Source organism: Salvelinus sp. IW2-2015, linkage group LG34, assembly GCF_002910315.2.
Source record: "Salvelinus sp. IW2-2015 linkage group LG34, ASM291031v2, whole genome shotgun sequence".
In the NCBI taxonomy this organism is placed as follows: domain Eukaryota; kingdom Metazoa; phylum Chordata; class Actinopteri; order Salmoniformes; family Salmonidae; genus Salvelinus; species Salvelinus sp. IW2-2015.
In genome coordinates, this window is record NC_036873.1 from 8,266,077 (window position 1) to 8,287,772 (window position 21,696).

Genomic DNA, 21,696 nt, shown 5'->3' on the forward strand with positions numbered 1-21,696 from the left:
AGGTCCTGCTTGAGGTTGGCCAGCATCTCCACCGAAACGTCCACCTGGCGGGAGAGCTCCGACGCCTTGTCCTCCAGGTCCTGTTTCTCCTGGCCCAGCCGCTCGCTCTCATGCTTGGCCCGCTCCAGCTCGCCGCTCTTCCTCTCCAGCTCCGTCTGCAGCCGGCCCACGCGTGCAGCTATCTTCTGCTCCACCTGCAAATGGAGGAGGGATTTTGGTTCCAGTCCAGTGGTGGTGATGGGAAGTACTTTTTATTTTAGTTTGTTGGTACATATGTAAAATACAGAAGAAAAAAATATTCTGAAAAAGGGGAGAAAATACCCAAAAATATATATATATTTTTTTACTTTTCTCTTCCAAAGAAGGGTAGTGATYGGAAGAAATGAAATAAATCAGTGTTTCCCAAACCTCTTCTTGAGTATTCTCATATTAGTATTCCACATATTAGCATTCTAGAACAAGCCTGATTCAATMAATGAGCTTAGTGGGCTTGGTGATAAGTTCACCAAATTAATTAAGTGTGGTAGTACTGGTATATATTATACATTGAATAAGTGGAATGGCTCGGGGGTACTCAAGGAGAGGTTTGGGAAAAACTGAAATAATTAAACSTAGATGATTACCATTACCTCCTCTGAGAGTTTCTCCAGCCTCTCGTCCAGCTCCAGACGCTCAAAGGCCCTTGCCTTCAGCCTGGCCAGACCCTCCTCATAGGCCGCCTCCACCGCGCTCGCCGCCACATTCGCCGCCACCGCCACGGCCGTGCTTTGGTTGCTGTGGGAACCGTGATGGTCACCGGCTGCACTCATGGCTTTCTTCACAAAGATCTCCCCCAGGGGGAACTCTACATTGGGGATGTAGRGAGCCGCGGCGTTGGACGTTGTGGACAAACCGCCGAYGTCGTCCGGACAYGGAAGCTCGCGGCACGGGAAGCGYCGCTCCTTGAAGTCCCTGAAGGCGGAAGASCGGAGTTGAAGRCCGTCGAAGGGGTCGTTGTTGTTGCTGCGGTTGCCGCCGGGGACAGAAGGAGCGAGGAGAAGGTCTCCGTCGGCCACCAGGGGGAGTAGTGTAGCGGCGTCACACACGCTGTTGGACTTGGAGAGCACGTAGAGCGTCTCGTAGGTATGGCTGTACTCCAGGTGGGCGCGGAGGGAGGACAGCGACCGGAAGCGCTTGTGCTCCCCGCAACGAGGACAGCGGTAGGGCAGGTCCAAAGAAGCCATTCCGCGAAAGGCCAGCGGGSGGCCCTCACGCGCCACAGCGGCGCCGACACGCCGCGGGCTTACTACTCARCGAGTACTGGGCGGATCCTCTCATGGTACAGAAATGGTGGTGGTGAGAGTTAAATGAGGGCGAGAAGGATGTCTGAGGGAGGCGAGAATTAGACCAAAGGCCATTCACGCCATCACACATACTGGAAGTCTGACASACACAAAAACCCGCAGATTCAGAATCTTCTTAGGTTGTTGATTTGTTCCTCGTCACCGTTACTTCTGCCTCACCATGACCTTTGGCCCTGAAAAGAAACAGCGAAAGAGAGTTTAGGACATTATTTGCATTTCTTACAGTTGAAGTCAGAAGTTTACATACACTTAGGTTGGAGTCATTAAAATTTGTTTTTCAACCACTCCACAAATTTGTTGTTAACAAACTATAGTTTTGACAAGTCAGAAATGGAACAGCAGGTCCCAGACGTGCTCAATGGCATTGAGATCCGGGCTTTGCTGGTCATGGCAGAACACTGACATTCCTGTCTTGCAGGAAATCACACACAGAACGAGCAGTATGGCTGGTGGCATTGTCATGCTGGAGGGTCATGATGCTGGCCTTCTAGGCAGAGTTCCCCTGTCCAGTGTCTGTGTTCTTTTTCCCATCTTAATCTTTTCTTTTTATTGGCCAGTCTGAGATATGGCTTTTTCTTTGCAACTCTGCCTAGGCCAGCATCCCGGAGTCGCCTCTTCACTGTTGACGTTGAGACTGGTGTTTTACGGGTACTATTTAATGAAGCTACCAGTTGAGGACTTGTGAGGCGTCTGTTTCTCAAACTAGACACTCAAATGTACTTGTCCTCTTGCTCCATTGTGCACTCCCATTCTTTCTATTCTGATTAGAGACAGTTGCACTGTTATGTGAAGGGAGTAGTACACAGCGTTGTAAGAGATCTTCAGTTTCTTGGCAATTTCTCGCATGGAATAGCCTTCATTTCTCAAAACAAGAATAGACTGCCGAGTTTCAGAAGAAAGTGCTTTGATTCTAGCCATTTTGAGCCTGTAATCGAACCCACAAATGCTGATGCTCCAGATACTTAACTAGTCTAAAGAAGGCCCGTTTTATTGCTTCTTTAAATCATAACAGTTTTCAGCTGTGCTAACATAATTGCAAAAGGGTTTTCTAATGATCAATTAGCCTTTTAAAATTATAAACTTGGATTAGCTAACACAACATGCCATTGAAACACAGCAGTGATGGTTGCTGATAATGCGCCTCTGTACCCCGATATTCTATACTAGATATTCCATTAAAAATCTGCCATTTCCAGCTACAATAGTCATTTACAACATTAACAATGTCTACACTGTATTTCTGATCCATTCGATGGTATTTTAAATGGACAATTTTTTTTGCTTTTCTTTCAAAAACAAGTACATTTCTAAGTGACCCCAAACTTTTGAACGGTAGTGTATGTTTTTTCAACAACAGGTTATGGTCAATAATATCAAAGGCTGCACTGAAATCTAACAGTTCTGCTCCCACAATCTTCTTATTATCAATTTATTTCAACCAACCAATCATATCATTTGTGTCAGTGCAGTACATGTTGTGTCCTTCTCTATAAGCATGCTGAAAGTCTGTTGTTCATTTGTTTACAGAGAAATAGCATTGTATTTGGTCAAACACATTTTTTCCCAACATTTTGCTAAGAGCTGGCAGCAAGTTTATAGGTCTGCTGTTAAAACCATTAAAGGCCGCTTTACCACTCTTGGGTAGCGGAATTACTTTGGCTTCCCTCCAGCCCTGAGGACAAAGACTTTCCTCCAGGCTCAGATTAAAGATATGACAGATAGGAGTGGCTATAGAGTCAGCTACCATCCTCAGTAGCTTTCCATCCAAGTTGTCAATGCCAGGAGGTTTGTCATTATTGATCGTTAACAATAATATTTCCACATCTCCCACACTAAATTCACAAAATCCAAACTTGCACTGCTTTTCTTTCATTATTAGTTTTTTATATGCATGAATACAATTTCTCACTGTTCGTTGTTGGCATTTCCTGCCCAAGTTTGCCCACTTTGCCAATGAAGTAATCATTAAAATAATTGGCAACATCAAATGGTTTTGTAAAGAATATGCCATCTGATTCGATGAAAGATAGAGTTGAATTGGTCTTTCTGACCATAATTGAGAAGGTTTTGAGAAAAGTATTTCGGTCAACCCACAAGACAGTCATCACATCGACCGCTAGTGATGGGCATTTCGAGTCTTTTCTGTGAGCAGGATCATTTGGCTCCATTCACCTAAAAGAGCCGATCATTTGGCTCTCAAACGGCTCTTGGTTCAGTGATGCTGAGAAAGTGAACTAAAACCATGAATAAATGGTCAATCTCTAATTTAAAGCCTAAAACAATGAGGCTCTCTTCTCACTAGATGGTAATTCCTCAGTGCAGAAACAATCTTCAGATAATGTTTTTTATAATTTATCTGCAGATGAGATGTCTGGAGCTCAAACAACAATAGTAAAAGTACGCAAATCAGAGAGTCAAATGAACATCTTTCACATATGGGATTTCACCAAAAAGAGCCGTTCAAAATGAGCAGTTTGTGAACAAACGACTCATCACTACTGGCTACACACGGAGTGATAGACAAACGCCCGCACCACACAGACAAAAAGGGGCAATATTGCTGGAAATTAATTGGCAGATAGTGTTAGGTTTGGCTTTTTAAGCCAATAGTGGCTAACCAGGGGTGGGATAATGTCAAATGTTGCGTTGACTAGATAGGTGGGAGCTTGCAGTGTGTGATACTTGTGAGATTTGTTTATGACAGTTTGCGGCCGAACACGTGAAAATTGCATGTACTTTGGGAAATGTTTGGCGAGCTACTCATAGGTGGGCTACGAGCTACTGGTAGCTTGCGATCGACCTGTTGGAGACCCCTGATCTACTGAATCATTGTAGTAAAATTCATTTGAGTTTTGTATAGTTAAGATCTAGAGCGGTGGTCACCAACCTTTGAGTCAAGATCTCTTTGAGTAGAAATGCAAGCTGAGATCTACAGTACAGATTATTWATTTTTTTACAGGACAAAAACGTAAGCCTATGCAACATTAACCAACTAAAAACAGCTTTGTGCAGTAGGCTATAGGCCCAGTARATTATCACTGCATATTGGCTATGTTTGAATTGCCCTGCCATCGTTGTTCTTCTCTTTCCATTTTAATTGTAGGTATTGGACACTGGCAATAGCATCGGTTGGTCAGTCTGAGGGCAGGGAGGGGAGTAGCGGTGAGGCTGCATCTCACCCTTCCTCCTCTCTCCCTCCTGCCCTCCGCTGAGAAAAGGGGACACAGTCTTCCAGCTGACGGCGAAACTCAAGTCGCACTCCATTATTTCTGCCTCACGCTTCAATTCATYTTGTTAACTCTTATGACCAGAGAAAGTGAAGTATTCCTCTATATAAAAAAGACAAGCCTATAATAATAACAATAATAATAATGCAAGCTTATCAGAACCCTGCTCATTCATTGCAGCTGGTTGTAGTGTGAGTGGAATTAGGGAGAATGTGCATTTTATGGTTTATAAAAGTGTTGACAGTGCTGAATAACAACATCAACGTGAGCTTACTCAAACAGCAGCACTTTGCTGTATTTGTTGAGTCTCTCCCGACATGGTTTTAAAAGTTTTGTCATCTCACAGTATCAACTTTACTTTGCGTTCGAGGCTCCTTTTTACAGTCTATGGCTCAAGGAAACTGTGCAGATTCGGTGATCTGAGCTATCTGATTTGCCAGCTGTAGGCCTATAGGTGCACTCGATATGCTCTCTGGTCATACCGGGTAGGCGYAGTTCTACATTCAGACACATAAAATGGGAACACTTTGCCGTCCTGGCACCAGGGCCGCGGAATCAAGTTTGAGTTTATTTTCACAGGGACAGTGCACATTAATCAATGTTTCAGTAAAAGTGCCGGTTTTAGCCAGCTGGCTAATTTTCAACCGCAGTCCCTGGGCAGGTTATTAAAAACAATTACAATATAGACAATCATTGAGCAGTGAGCACACGCAGAGCAACATAGGACAAGCAAGACATAGCATACAGACAGAGCAGCATAGGACAAGCAAGACGTAGCATACAGACAGAGCAACATAGGACAAGCAAGACGTAGCATACAGAAAGACATAGCATACAGACAGAGCAACATAGAACAAAAAGCAGCAAGACAAAATTCATAAAAGCAACAAAGTGTTTCCACACCTCACAAAGCTTACAGACAAACAGACAACATGGAAGCGGCAATACACAGCTAGGGATTTATGTTCACAAATCTGATTGACCTTTAGCCATGCATTTTGTGAAAGGTGTGATATTGTGGTGGCAGTTATGTGTGTCTGATGGCAGTGTATCCAGGCATGGGAAGCTCTCACAGAGAAAGCGGATTTACTAAAAGTGCTTTTCCTTAACCTCTTTGTGATAGGGGGCAGCATTTTCACTTTTGGATGAATTGCGTGCCCATAGTGAACTGCCTCCTACTCTGTCCAGATGCTAATATATGTATATTATTATTACTTTTGGATATAAACACTCTGAATTTCTAAAACTGTTTGAATGATGTCTGTGAGTATAACCAACTCATATGGCAGGCAAAAACCTGAGAAAAAATCCAAACCGGAAAGTGAGAATTCTGAGGGCTGGTCGATGTTCAACTCATCGCCTATTCAATTCCCTGTAAGATATGGATCTGTTTGCACTTCCTACGCCTTCCACTAAATGTCAACAGTCTGTAGAACGTGGAATGAAAGCCTCTACTGTGATGTTGAGCCGGATGGGAGGTGTTTCAGTCGATTGGTCTGGCAGAATGCCAGTTCCTGGTCACGCGCGTTCCAAACGATATCGTCTTGCTTTCCATAACTTCTAGAGACACAAAGGAATTCTCCGGTTGGAACGTTATTGGATAGTTATGATAACAACATCCTGAAGATTGATCTCTACTTAGTTTGATCAGTTTATTCGACCTGTTGTATAACTTTTTGAAGTTTTTGTCCGAGTTCGCCTGCATCTCGCCGAGCGTTTGGACATGTGCACTAAACATGCTAGCAAAAGATAGCTACTTAGACATAAGTAATGGACATTATCGAACAAAACAACGATTTATTGTGGAACTAGGATTCCTGGGAGTGCATTCTGATGAAGATCCTCAAAGGTAAGGAATTATTTCGTTGACTCCAACATGGCGGAGAAATGTTGTTATAATCTGAGCGCCGTCTCAGATTATTGCATGGTGTGCTTTTCCGTAAAGTTTTTTAAAAATCTGACACAGCGGTTGCCATTAAGAACAAGTGTATCTCTATGTAAAACATGTATCTTCATCAAAGTTATTGATGAGTATTTCTGTTATTTGACGTGGCTCTCTGCAATTTCTCCAGATATTTTGGAGGCATTTCTGAACATGCGCCAATGTAAACCGAGATTTGTGATATAAATATGCACATTATCGAAACAAAACATAAATGTATTGTGTAACATGATGTCCTATGAGTGTCATCTGATGAAGACCATCAAAGGTTAGTGATCTTTTATCTCCATTTCTGCTTTTTGTGACTACTATCTTTGCCTGGGGAAATGTCTGTGTTTTTCTGTGGATATGTACTGAGCTAACATAATCGTTTGGTGTTGCTTTCGCCGTAAATCCTTTTTGAAATCAGACGATGTTGGCTGGATTCACAACATGTGTAGCTTTAATTTGGTGTCTTTCATGTGTGATTTCATGAAAGATGATTTTTATAGTAATATATTTGAAATTGGCGCGCTACATTTTTCTGGCTTTTGGCCAAGTGGGACCGCTACCGTCCCACATATCCCAGAGAAGTTAAGGGAACTATACAGTCACCTTTAATGGCAGACCTTGTGGATCTGCTGGGATATGTTTGGGTTTTCTGTTTAACAAAAAATACTGAGTGGAGGGGGAGCCAGGCCATTTAGGATCTTGAATACAAGACATGCGTCGGTGTATTGCACAAGATTTTCCCAACTCAGGAGCTCATGCTTTCTGAGGATGTAACAGTGATGATGGCTATTGGGCTTCCTATCAAGCACTTTGAGAGCCTGTTTGTAGACAGACTGAATAGGTTTTAATGTTGTACAGCAAACTTGGGCCCAACTAGTCAAGCAGTATGTTAAGTGGGGGAGTATCATAGATTTGAAGTACAGTTTTGCTACCTCTGTAGTCAAACAATTTCGTATAAATCGGAAATTAGCTAGGTTTAATTTGGTTATCTGAATTAACTTTTTTTACATGATTTTAAAAGAAAAGAGGTTGGAATCAAGTATGATGCCAAGTACTTAAAATCAGATACCACCTGGACTTCTCCCCTGACACATAGACATCTCTCAGTAGCATCTGTTGCCCTCTTTGTGAAGAACATGCAAACAGTTTTTTTCACATTGAGATGCAAACACGAGTCACTGAGCCACTTGTAGCCTGGACCATTACAGTAGTGAGTTCTTGTGCAGCTTGTTGTTTGCTCTTTGCATGCACATATATCACTGTATCATCTGCATACATTTGAACTTCAGACCCAGTACAGACAGAAGGCAGATCATTAATGTACAGGCTGAACAGGAGGGGCCCCAGTATTGACCCTTGGGCACGCCCACATCATAGCTAAGAGTGGGCGACAGCTCATTGCTCACTCTGACACACTGAGTTCTGCCTTCAAGGGATGATTTCATCCATCTCAAGGCATCGGGGGAAAAGTTGAACTTGGGACAATTTTGTGATGAGAATCTCATGGTTAACAGTATCAAAAGCCTTCCTTAGGTCCAGGAACACAGCCCCAACAACGCCCCCTTTGTCCATCTTGGACTTCACATTTCCAGAAGAAAGCAGTTGGCCGTTTCTGGTGGAGTAGTGTTTCGCTCTGAAGCCAAAACTGCATGAGATGTAATGTTTGAAGGGCTGTTGTTGAGGTGGGGCAATCAGTTGTTCTGCTACACACTTTTACAACAACCTTGACACCCACAGGTCGCCCGTTTTAAAGATGGACGTTATTATGGCTGACCTTCATACCCCTTGGAAAACACCCGCGAGACCATAATGTGTTGGTGACCTTAGTATGAGGGCAATGAGTGACTCTTTGTAGTTTTTAAGAAAGGTAGAGTCCAGCCCAAACACAATTTTTGGCTTTAGAGTTCTTTAGTGAGCTAATCACCTTGTTCACCTTTGACTCAGAAACCTCCCTTATGATGAAGACAGGTTGAGTGTCATTTATAGCACTGAGCCCAAGAAACCAGTGGAGGGGTTCTGGTGTCAGTACACTGACAGAGTCAATAAAGTAGGAATTGAAGGCTATTGCTATTTTCGACTGCATCCTGTGTTAGATTGTTATTCATCATGGATTTCTAGTCTTTTTGCAGTGTTACTATGGTCTTTCCCTGTTAACTTTTTAGATTCTCCCAGAATCAATTTAGAATGTCCCTTTGCTTCACCAATTATGTTAATAAAAAGTTTGCCTTGGCCTGTCTGATTTATTTCATCACCTTATTTCTCAAACCATGGTAAACCTACATCTGTCATGCTCACATTTGGATCTTAGGGCTATTTTTAAGCATAATCTCCGTTCTTTCATCATTTTCCAGATTTCTCCATTTTAGCCAAGGAGAGTCTCTTTTGGCCAGGTTTGGATTTGATTTTCTTAGAAAACCATTTATTGTAGTCTGGATTGTGGATAGAAAAACCTGACTATCAGCTTCCACGTCTGTATAGGACAAGAGATCATTCCAGTTAATTCCCTTAATTGCATTTTCAAAATAGTTTAATTCACTCTTAGGTATTCTTAGTTGATCCGGCTTTCTAACAGTAGAGAGGTTAAACCTGCTCTTAGACAGCTTCCTGGCTATAAGTGTCAGCATCAAACCGCAAACACGAAACACATTTTTTTTCAAGGAATGCAAGGCTTTGTTGTTTTTTTACATAAATGTTTGGTGATCGACTAGGAATGTCTTAGAGATTGACCAGCCGATCATTCACAGGTTTCCRAAATAACAAATCTACATCTCAGCCCTCAAAGGGTGCTTGTTTGAGTATGATGTTTGTTGATGCAATGTGCTGCAGAGTCAATGCTGGAAACAAGAACAGGCAGCACAGCTTTGTGTCCCAAATGGCACCCTATAGGTCCTGGTCAAAAGTAGTGCACTATATAGCGAATAGGGTGCCATTTGGGACACACATAGTTTTAGAGGGGACAACTGACAGGCTGAGCTCATTTTTTAGAAACATCTGACATTTCAGTGACAAGGTCGAGGCACTGCCAAGGATGTAAATTGCTGCTGAAAGCCCTTCTCTTCCCCTTCAATGCATTGGCTTATCAGTTGAATTATTACCTTTTGGCTAGCAATAAAATATAGAACGATAGGATCGAAAGATGTCTATCATCCCCAATTATAGATCAGAACGATCAGAATATGATTTTGTTAAAGCTGTTCCACTAGACAAGCCTTATCCAATACATCTCCATTRKACTAATAGCCTACAAGGCTAATTCGATTATTCCTATACATATCAACGTCAATGGATAATGGTTTTATAACAGCTAAGTGACCCCAGAAACACACAGACCAGACGGACACTGCCCGTTATAACAGACTCAAGTAGTGGAGAGCAAAGGAGAAAAAAAAATCCCCCCCAAAAATAAAAAACATAGAAAAATATATTTTAAAAATCCAAATTAGAAAAAAACTAATTACAGAAAGTATTTATCTGCCCCTTTCCRCTGGGCGCATTCTCTTGCGCTGCCCCTCACGTTCTCTTGCTCTATCACTCCCTCACCATCTCTTGCTCCCTCTCTCCCCCTTTGTACGGTGCATTCCGAAAGGATAGACATCGGGAGTGGAGAGGTAAACATTGAGCCTATTAGTCTGTTTACCACCGTCCTCGCTCGCTACATCTTCAGGACAACCATGCTAAGTCGCTAACAATGAAGTCTAGAGGGTCGACCCAGGCTGCATGTCTGGCACAGTGGACCGCCTTACCCCTGGCGCCACGGTCAAAGCCTCACAYTTCTGCTCACGTTGTCCTCGCCTCACTCTACCCGTTTTTTTCCCTCTTCCATCTGCCCRTCCCTTCCCTTGCAGGCCTTTGATTCCGGATTCTGCCTGTCAAAGTCATCCCAAAACTAGCCAGGTCCGGTTGACAACGACCATTGGGTTTGGCCAGACAAAACAAACAGAGCTGGGACCCGGCTTATTCCAGACAACGAGTGTTGATGAACACAGCACCTAAAATGTCAAAAATAATTCTGACCAAGCAGMTCAACTCTGATCCCCTTCCTATTTAAATGAATTAATTTAGGTCTGAATATCAGTCAGTCAGTGTGACAACAGCAGGCTACAACAGTACGGTCCATGTTAATGGAATTTAACAGTCCAGTAACAGTCCACCCAGCCATCTGCCAATTAGAGTTTGGGCGCAGAGCGCGAGCAGCTGGGCGGCTGCGGTGAACATCACAACGCCGTAGCCCGTTGCCGTCAGGGCAATTAACCTGAAAGTGGCCTCCCGAGTGGCGCAGTGGTCTAAGGCACTGCATCGCAGTGCTAGCTGTGCCACTATAGATTCTGGGTTCGAGTCCAGGCTCTGTCGCAGCCGGCCGCGACCGGGAGGCCCATGGGGCGGCGCACAATTGGCCCAGCGTCGTCCGGGTTTGGGGAGGGTTTGGCCGGCAGGGATATCCTTGTCTCATCGCGCACTAGCGACTCCTGTGGCGGGCCGGGCGCAGTGCACGCTGACACGGTCGCCAGGTGTACGGTGTTTCCTCCGACACATTGGTGCGGCTGGCTTCCGGGTTAAGTGGGCATTGTGTCAAGAAGCAGTGCGGCTTGGTTGGGTTGTGTTTCGTAGGACGCATGGCTCTCGACCTTCGCCTCTCCCGAGTCCGTACGGGAGTTGCAGCAATGAGACAAGACTGTAACTACTACCAATTGGATACCACGAAATTGGGGAGAAAAAAAAATATATATATACTTTTTTTTAAACTGAAAGTGATGCCCCTCGCTTAATTGAATCCAATTAATTCTGCATGGCATTTGGTTGGTTTTCCAGCAACTATTGTGGAGTCCCCTGTATCGTCTGATCTAATTGGRGAAGAACATTTAGCTTCAGCGCAGAGAGATTGTCTGCTGGGCTAAAAAGGTCCAGCATGTGAGACATTGAGGTCAGATACTGTATAGGTAGTGGGTACTTGTACGGAGTAACAACGAGAGACTGATGGGTTGGAGTTTCAGCTAAGTCAYACCTGACAATATTGATTGTGGAATTGACTGGTGGCCTAACATTACTGTCCTGACTCATGACAAAACTGCATATCATTGAGTGAAACAGTGTTGCTTCCGTCCCTCTCCTCGCCCCTACCTGGGCTCGAACCATCAACAACTGCCTCCCCCGAAGCATCGTTACCCATCGCTCGACAAAAGCGGTGGCCCTTGCAGAGCAACTACTTCAAGGTCTGCGAGCGAGTGACGTCACCGATTGAAAACGCTATTAGCGCGCACCTCGCTAACTAGCTAGCCATTTCACACCGGTTTACATGAGCACTGTTAAAACCACATTTAGCTCAAGTGCATTTTTTAAACAAACCTAAGAATTGATGCTAAATCTATTAAGCTTATAATGGAGATGTTTGAACACTTAAAATCCTTTAATTGTGTTGGCCACATCTTTTTTTGTTATCATTTGGATAAATGCCACTGCAAACTACCATCATCCCTAATTTCAATACATGGTTAAAAAAATACAAAAAAAAATACTCAGCCACATTACAAAAAAGACTTATGAGGATCTGTTAATAGGAGAGCAACATTAGCTGCTTGCACATTAGAGTGTGCTGCTGCCATAGAGATGAGCRCTCCCCACACAACCCCCTGAAGCGCCGCTAAACTTTAACTCACATATTACAGCACTGACAAATCTTCATGATTTGTGACTCTGAAAATATTGTGGGCGGCACGTCCGACCTCTAGCCTCACCCTAGCAAAATAGCTCATCGTGTTGGCATGTTTATTTCCCCTTGAACAAATTGCTTTCGTTGCGATTAGCATGTTAGCTTGTGCTGCTTTAGTGGCTCTGCCACAGATGAGCATGACGAGTTGGACAAAAATCCCATCAGCGTGACTCTCTATTCAATAGACATGTCTTCCAGACACTGATCCTGTGCGTTACAGGTCTGAGACCCAGCGAATTAGGCAGAGTAGGCTTTTAGGCATTCAGTGGASGGTGATTAGGCATGAGGGTCTACAATGCCTATTAACATGCCAAGCAGGCATGATAGTAAATCTAATAGCCTGGCACAGACACATCCTTACTCAGCTCAGAAGTGTTCTCGTACACCAGTGATCCCGAGACCAGTACCTGATTCAAAAAGTGTTTGTTGTCTTTCAAATACTTTTGAGTGTTCATCTAAGCTTACCTGGACTGCTAGATGAACAGGGTTTGCATTTTTGGGGACTATTCTATTAGTTCCATTGCTGCCAAGTAAGCGCAAATCAATATCAAACGTTTTTGAAAGAAGAAAAAATACACAATTTGAGGTAGTGTGCACTTTCTCGCATGGATTTAGCAAAATAGTGGAAACTCCCACCTTCCAATGCACACCATTTCTATGCTTTTAAATCCATGAAAGGGAGCGCCCAAGGGCACACTTCTGGAAAAAGAGTGGAAAATCAGTAAGAATGGGAAAAGCACTGCCAGAGTYTACCCGCTCATTAAACCAGGAAGGCCGTGGTCAGAGACGATAAAAGACACAACCCAGAGAGATGTAATTGGCCAATTGGGCGGGAAGGAAGTGAAGTGGCTTGTCAYTCACGTGTCACTTCCTTTGACTGGAATGTATTGGCATCCCCCGGCCTGCTCTCACAGTATGAACTCACTTGGATGTACTGCTGTAGAGCACATACACACGTGCCACGCACGCACGCACGCACACACACCCACACTTGTACAGTTTACCCTCACACACACTTTTGCTTGACAAAAATAGCCCCTCTATAGCAATAACTGACTGTGTACACATCCAGTTCCAAACAGAACAGGAGACAGCACATCAGATAGCTTCATCTCTAATGACACCACAGGGAGATCTTGTCGATGCAGCGTTTACCTCAGTCAAGCATAAACACACTCAAGCTGTAGCCCACTCACTGCCTGCAATATCCCCCACCTGCCTGCCTACAGTACATGCAATAGTCATATATATACACACACACACACACACACACACACACACACACACACCTGGGTTCAAAGAGTATTCACTATCTTTCATATATTTTAGCTTCAACAGGTGTCTCCAGTTTTGTTGACATTTTGCAGTTGGTGATGTATCTATCCCCGTTCCAAGCACATCGAGTTTGCCTTGTGCAACTGAATCAATGGAACAGTCCCAAAAGTGCAAACCTCACTTGGCACTTCAGGCAGATTAAATACGGTATATGAAATAAAACAAATACTATTTGAACCCAGGTCTGGCTGAATGGTATACTACTGTTAGGGCTGTGATGTAATTGAATAACCATATACCTGACTGTTATGGATGAAGAGATTGTCATGAAAATAAAATAACCTTTAAAAAAAACTTTCAAATAGGCCTACATAAAAAATAAAAAAATAAAAATTATTAACTTTATTTTCATGTAGATAAACTTTACCTAATAGCTCGAGTTTTTACTAATGATTATAAGCAATTGTTTGGCCAATACCTGGCATGGTATAGTTTGATACAGAATACATTTTTAGACTATTCAAAGCTGATCAGGCCCGTACCAGGCCGATATGCTGCCCTAGGCGAAGAAAATAAAAAATAAAATACGTCCTGCCCTCGTATCCCCGCAAAGTAGAATAGTATAGGGTATACAGTGCACTGTTATGAATGCCCAGGTGGTCGACTGCAGTTTGTAAAACATACAATTTACCATTAATCCCTGTAATTTGGTTGCATTTATTTCTGCTAATGCATGTATTAATTACGGTAATTTACCGTTGCATTCTCTGAGTTGAAATGTTATTTGCAGAGTTCACAACTTGCTCCACTTCTGAGAAACAAGTATTGGTTAATTTCATATCATTTACACGCTCCATGTGAGCAATTAGCATGTGTCTGGTTTCTCTGTCCTGTTAATGTTGACGGAGCGCACGCGCCTGAACAAGTACCTGGCGTGCTTCTCGCAAATGTAGGGAAAGTGCCCAACTGGGCTTCTCAGTGTTTTTTCTTCACCTCACAAATTAGAATAGTTCCTCACAGTACRTGAAAATGATCATCAGRTTAGCAGATAAATAGGCTATGGACATGTTGCGTGTATTTGTTTCTATTTTAATGATTGTCAACTTCATCTTCATACTATAGCATAGCTGTCCCCTTCATACTTTCCMGGTTAATTATCTTATAGCCTACTTTCAGGAAAGCCTAAAAAATATTTGCTCGTGTCTGACACGACGCTGTTGGCTTTGATTGACTGGTGCTTTTACTGGGGTGTGTGAGTTTGCGGATTCTCTATAGGGCTATGTCCATTCAGAAAGCTTCCTAAAGTAGCCTGTCTGGACTCCATCTCTTTAATAAAGAATCGAACGCTCCTGTCATGATTTAATCTTGTAAAAGGCCTCTCAGTAGCTAAGATGACATTATTTATTTCATTACGGCGTCCTCTTGAAGAAAATGTTAATGCGACTGCCATCGAACGACCGCAGCAGCAGGGTGTGTGACGTTATGCGAATATTTTTGGTAAAAGTGAGAGAAAATCCTTCAGACTTAATTTGAATGGTTTTGTGTCAAAATAGGATCTGTATTAAAAACAATGATATGCAGAAAAGCCAACAGACAAGGTAGGCATATATCTTTAGTTTGACTCCATTGATGTTGTGTCAATACAAAAATGTGACAGATCCTCTCCAAACTGGCATTTCTTCATTTGTTGATTACTATTTCTAAGTAATAACCTGAATAATAATAAAATACCAAGATAATAACGAAGTGTAATGGCTAGTTTCGAATAGGTTTTTATTAAGAAGCATATCCATGTAAACACGGTTGTCGGTGACCATGTACATTGGCCTGGCAAATTACCTTAACCTCAAATTCCAAGACCGTCACAGCCCTAACTACTGTATGCCTGTGAAAGGCGATCTCCTCATTCACACACACACACAAATCAAATCTATTTATATAGCCCTTCTTACATCAGCTGATATCTCAAAGTGCTGTACAGAAACCCAGCCTAAAACCCCAAACAGCAAGCAATGCAGGTGTAGAAGCACGTGCAAGTCTTGTGCAAGGCAGTACAGTACAGCGTTGATCTACAATGATATTTACTGTATCAGACGTTACTGTATTTTATTGTAAACTATAAAAATAGAGTCGCACACTCCATTTATAAACTCCCAGTAATGTTGGTGATTTTCCCAATAAATTACTGGGAGTTTATATATGGCGTGTGCGACTCTTTATTTTTATAGATTAGTCCCCGTTAGTCAGCACCGCCACACAAAATAATTTGTCTGGGTGTGCGCAAGCTCATGTTTTTTATTGTATCACTTATCCTCATGTCTACYCAGCATTGAAACGGTTTTGTTCTAACTGACGACATTCCGTCTTTTGTTTCKCTGCCTGTCCTGTATGACCCTACTGTGCCTAAACTCAGCTCAAGTCTGGACTAGGCCTTCAAAACAATGAAGGGAACCTTTAAAACAGAGATATAATGTTTAAAAGAGCCTTCCCTGSCTGGCAGGCAAACTGTAACGGTCTCACAAAACCTTTTTATTGGTGTCCGTTTCTATTCAGGCTTCCAGACGAGAAGGAAGCAAAATGGAAATGAGACAGGATTAACGCCAGGTCAATTACGCCATAAGTGTCCCGGTGAAAAAGAGCAACACAGTTATTCGATTAAAATGGTTTCAGCCAAGGTTTTGAGCGATTAACGRTCAGATGGGTTGCATCCCAAATAACTCCCTATATAGTAGTGCATTCKGCTTGGGTGGTATACCATATACCAGGGTATTTTGAAATACCTACGGTATGATTTTTAATACCGTCAATATTAAGGCCAGGCACCACAGGCTAATAGAGATTTTATTTTATTTTAGTCTCATCAGACTGAAACTTTACCACTTGAAAGTATACATAAATACAACATATTATCGTATTACAAGTTTTATATATAACATTAAAATATGCAAATGAGACAAAACCTCCTTTAACATGTGCTAATTTGCATATTATGGGAATCTGTTTTTCAACACATTGCTTCAAGGCAGATTTAAAAATATATATATATTGTGATAAGACACTCAAATGGTGAGACATTTACAGATCAGTTTATCAAAATATTGTATTTTCTTGGAATTATTTAAAAAAAAGCACTATTCACATGTATGACGGATGCATATTTTGCATACATTTACAGATAAAATTACACTTAAAATCAAAACACAAAATATTTTTAAAAGCCTCTGACTATAAGACCTAAGAACCTGTGTGTGGAAAAATGTGAATGTATGTCCTTGGAAGAGAGAAAAATGTATTTGCGCACGGGGAACATGTCATTTTGAGAAAATGGCCGATAAAAGATAAGCTAATGCAATTAAAATGTACTTTCCATAAATGAATCACATTAATTAAACTCTTACTCATAAACTCAGCAAAAAAAGAAACGTCCTCTCACTGTCAACTGCATTTATTTTCAGCAAACTTAACATGTGTAAATATTTGTATGAACATAACAAGATTCAACAACAGACATAAACTGAACAAGTTCCACAGACATGTGACTAACAGAAATGGAGTAATGTGTCCCTGAACAAAGGGGCGGTCAAAATCAAAAGTAACAGTCAGTATCTGGTGTGGCCACCAGCTGCATTAAGTACTGCAGTGCATCTCCTCCTCATAGACTGCACCAGATTTGCCAGTTATTGCTGTGAGATGTTACTGTCAAGTTTTGACCTCTTTCTTGTGCAATGCCTTTTGCAACACTATAGCCAGAACCTCTCTTGTGTCCAACCAACCCAGTCTTCTAGCAGAGAATGGAATAGTGGAGTGGCCAGTCATCATGATGCTCTTAGAGGTCACGGCCAATGCAGGACAAAAAGTTGGGACTTTGATCGACCTGGCATCGGATACAAACTATATAACTCATGATGCAGCTGATCGTTTGAACCTTAGAAGTGAAGCCATAACCCTTGTTGTCCATGGTGTGGGAGGAATGAAAGTTCAAGTCACCACAAAACGGTACCTCCTAAAGATCCGGGTCCGCACAGAGCAAGGCAATGTCAGATCCCACCAACTCCTCTGCTATGGTTTGGACAGCATTGCAGAGATTCACAAACATGTGACAGCCAAAAGACTCCAAAAATTCTTTCCAGATGTCCCCCAAAATGAACTTGTTAGACCAAGACAGATACCTGTCTCTTATACACATCTAGATGTGTATAAGAGACAGCGTTCACGCAGATGAGCAGGGACCCTGGGCATCTTTCTTTTGGTGTTTTTCAGAGTCAGTAGAAAGGCCTCTTTAGTGTCCTAAGTTTTCATAACTGTGACCTTAATTGCCTACTCTCTGTAAGCTATTAGTGTCTTAACGACCGTTCCACAGGTGCAGGTTCATTAATTGTTCATGGTTCATTGAACAAGCATGGAAACAGTGTTGAAACGCTTTACAATGAAGATCTGTGAAGTTATTTGGATTTTTACGAATTATCTTTGAAAGACAGGGTCCTGAAAAAGGGACGTTTCTTTTTTTTTGCTGAGTTTATATCACTTCTGAACTGACAAATAAACATCAAATATACCTTTTACAAATACATTAGCATGTTTAATACATTTGTTTCAAGCAAACTATATGCTTTTAATAGTGGTCTGTTGGACAAATATGCAGTTTTGGGCAAATTCTCATATCACTTTGCTCAATTTGTCACATACAAGGATTTTGTATGGCTGTTAAAATGTGCCGAACATTAAATCAGCTATGCCTGCCCCATATGTAAGGTCCTCTGAGTTGTTGCCGGTGCCACTTTACTGTCTTGACTGTGTCATTGGACCTGCACCTACGCTTGACACACTCCGTTGAAGCAGCATCAGCTCTCACAACACGCCTCGCATCCTCTTCTCTGATTGCTTCCAGTGTCAAAGTGCAGTCAAGCCACAATTTGTCCATCACATTTGATATAGCAGCGTCTCCTTTATTGCAGGTGGTTACTGGCATACTGGCTGCTGCGTCAATGAGGCTTTTGCCCACGAAGACCAGTTTTGGGGCATCGCGACCATATTACAGAGTTCAGACATTCAWTTGCATTCTGGGTACCTCCGTGCTGCATTCTTTTGAGGAGGTTATCATTTGACATCCTATGATATAGGAGGTAGCAACCTCTCTATTCAAAAATGTATGGCCTCCATGGTTTTTTGTGARTGGGTGGATCTTCACCATTTTCTAGGGCTCGCTGGTACCAGCACCAAGATGACGAGCATCTACCGTGATTCGGGATTTCGTCTGTTGACATGGAATGGACAAGACCAGCCRAGATAACATCCTTCATGCCCTCTGCGTCACCCTCGTTATCAAGAATCGCACCCCTGTAATAGTTATGCAGACTCTTAKATTTTTTGTGCAGTGAGTTTCCCTTCACCTCTCCCCCCAAGGTGTTTCTCTGAACTAAGTTTACGAAGCGCTGTGCCCATCCTCTTGTGGGCATGATTGATGCATTCTAGTTTCCATATCTCAATGCCTGGGTAGGGATCTAATTTMACAACTGCCTTGTATGCAGTACTGTCACCATCGGAGAGCATCTCGGTGTAACGAACTGGCGACTGACTGATCTGGCCCACATGCGGTWAGCTGCTTCCTGCTCCATTTGCTTTGCTCGAACCGGAGACGTTTTGAGCACAGTCATCTGCATGGGAATCCTTCCATTCCCTGAACTCCTCCTCACTAATTCCACTTTTCCTTTTCGTCACACATGCATGGCAGTATGAAGACAACACCTCGTAGTCTATCACTAGACCTGTTACAATGTCTATGCACACACCTATCACGTAGTTGGAAGTGAATCCTCTCTTGTGCCATCGAAGGATACATTAATGTCTATGATGGCATCCTCATCCTCCTACAGCAAATCTGCTATGTCTGGMTCTATATCTGCATATACTCTACTAATTATCTTTGTGGCACTCTCCATTGACTGTAGCCCTCTCTGCAACTAAAGTGGGGGAAAGTACTTATTATGGTGTCTGTCGACATTAGTCATAACTGCATGACTAAATAGCAGCATGTTACCCAATGTAAGTATTAGCATATCGGCATGCATTTACTTTATGTAAAGCTAATTTCTCAGTAATCACAMTAGGCTACAGCCATAGGACACTGTAGGCCTATGTGACAGTCTCATTGTATAGTTATGTTTTCCTATCACTCTGTTTATTCACTTTGAATACATTTGCTGGGGCAAGGAAATCTATACACAGAAAGTCACCTGACAATAATGGGCTACTCTCCCCTTTTATTTACCTGTCACTCTCCTGTCATGTCTCTGATATGAGCTGAGACACAAGGAAGGAATCCCTAGGCCGTTGCTTATTTRCTTAAGTGCTGCATAACCAAGTCCAAGTTCGTGGGCTAGAAGAGCCATCCTCACATTTATGTCAAAAGCCACATCTCCCCTGAAGCACTCCTGCAGCCTGGAGGAAGTGTAAACACTCCTCCTAAATGCATCACGATCACCTTCACAGTCTGCACATTCTGTCATGACAGAATCCCTGTGGAACGCTTTCAACACCTTGTAGACACCATGCCCCGACGAATTGAGGGTGTTCTGAGGGGGGGAGGGAGGAAAAGACCYAGAAGACCAAGAAGAAGAACGTTGAAACAATGTTTCGCCTATGGGTCTGCAGAAGCTAGCAGGTCTAAAAATGGAAGTCAGCGATTGGTCTCCAGGGATACCAGCTAACTCCCAGAATCCTGTTCTGCTGTGATGAAAGGATCTGTGGCATGCTAACAGGAAGTTGAAATTACTTGTCAGTGAAAGGTCGCAGAGAGAGAGAGAGAGAGAGATCAAGACAAGGTGATGACAGCAGAGAAGGAGTGTAAAAAGGCAAGCGGCACAGAGAGCCGAGAGGTTGAGCTGTGGGCGTTGGGAGGGAAGAGACACAGATGGTAGAGGAAACAAAGAAGTGACATGGTAACAAGGGACTGCAGCAGTAGACAGGCCAGGAGGGCACCAGCCACTGTGAATAACACCTCTGACTTATATTAAGAGGGAGAGGGTGGGAAGAAGATGAGATTGCTGGTGTCACTATTATCAAGCTGTGCAGTGCGTGTGATTTAGTTAGCCAGCGTCCTAGGAAAGAGATGGTGTATCGTGAGGGTTAACTTCTTATGGCTGGGTGCAGTATTGAGTAGCTWGGATGAATAAGGTGCCCAGAGTAAACTGCCTGCTACTCAGGCCCAGAAGCTAAGATATGCATATTATTAGTAGATCTGGATAGAAAACACTCTGAAGTTTCTAAAACTGTTTGAATGACGTCTGTGAGTATAACAGAACTCATATGGCAGGCAACAACCTGAGAAAAAATCCAACCAGGAAGTGGGAAATCTGAGGTTTGTAGGTTTGCCTATCCAATATACAGTGTCTATGGGGTCATATTGCACTTCCTATGGCTTCCACTGGATGTCAACAGTCTTTAGAACCTTGTTTGATGCTTCTACTGTGAAGGAGGGGGGAATAAGAGCTGATTGAGTCAGGGGTCTGGCAGAGTGCCATGAGCTCACTCAGGCGCGCCCCCGTGAGAGTTAGCTGCGTTCCATTGCATTTCTACAGACAAAGGAATTCTCCGGTTGAAACATTATTGAAGATTTATGTTAAAAACATCCTAAAGATTGATTCTATACATACATCGTTTGACATGTTTCTACAAACTGTAATGGAATTTTTTGACTTTTCGTCTGGCCTGCGTATCATGAGTTTGGATTTTGGAACTAAACAGCGCGAACAAAAAGGAGGTATTTGGACATAAATTATGGACTTTATTGAACAAAACAAAACCTTTTTTGTGGAACTGGGATTCCTGGGAGTGCATTCTGATGAAGATCATCAAAGGTAAGTGGAATATTTATAATGCTATTTCTGATTCTGTTGACTCCACAACATGGCGGGTACTGTATGGCTTGTTTTGTGTCTGAGCGCCGTACTCAGATTATTGCATGGTTTGCTTTTTCCGTACATTTTTAAATCTGACACAGCGGTTGCATTAAGGAGAAGTTTATCTAAAGTTCCATGTGAAAAACACGTGTATCTTTTATCAATGTTTATTATGAGTATTTCTGTAAATTGATGTGGCTTCTGCAAAATCACCGGATGTTTTGGAGGCAAAACATTACTGAACGTAACGAGCCAATGTAAACTAAGATTTTTGGATATAATAACTTTATCGAACAAAAACATACATGTATTG

The 21,696-nt window shown here is 42.5% G+C and overlaps 1 protein-coding gene across 1 annotated transcript in view; it reads right to left on the reverse strand.

Annotated features, from left to right (window-relative positions):
- Nucleotides 1-21,696, reverse strand: part of LOC111958340 (F-box only protein 41-like) — a 110,062-nt gene that overhangs the window by 75,508 nt on the left and 12,858 nt on the right. Inside the window, exons 2-3 of the mRNA XM_023979565.2 lie at nucleotides 630-1,516; nucleotides 10-194 (exon numbers count right to left, since the gene is read on the reverse strand). Of these exons, the coding sequence (XP_023835333.1) occupies nucleotides 10-194; nucleotides 630-1,223 (779 nt within the window). The 5' untranslated portion in view covers nucleotides 1,224-1,516. The remainder of the gene's footprint in view (nucleotides 1-9; nucleotides 195-629; nucleotides 1,517-21,696) is intronic.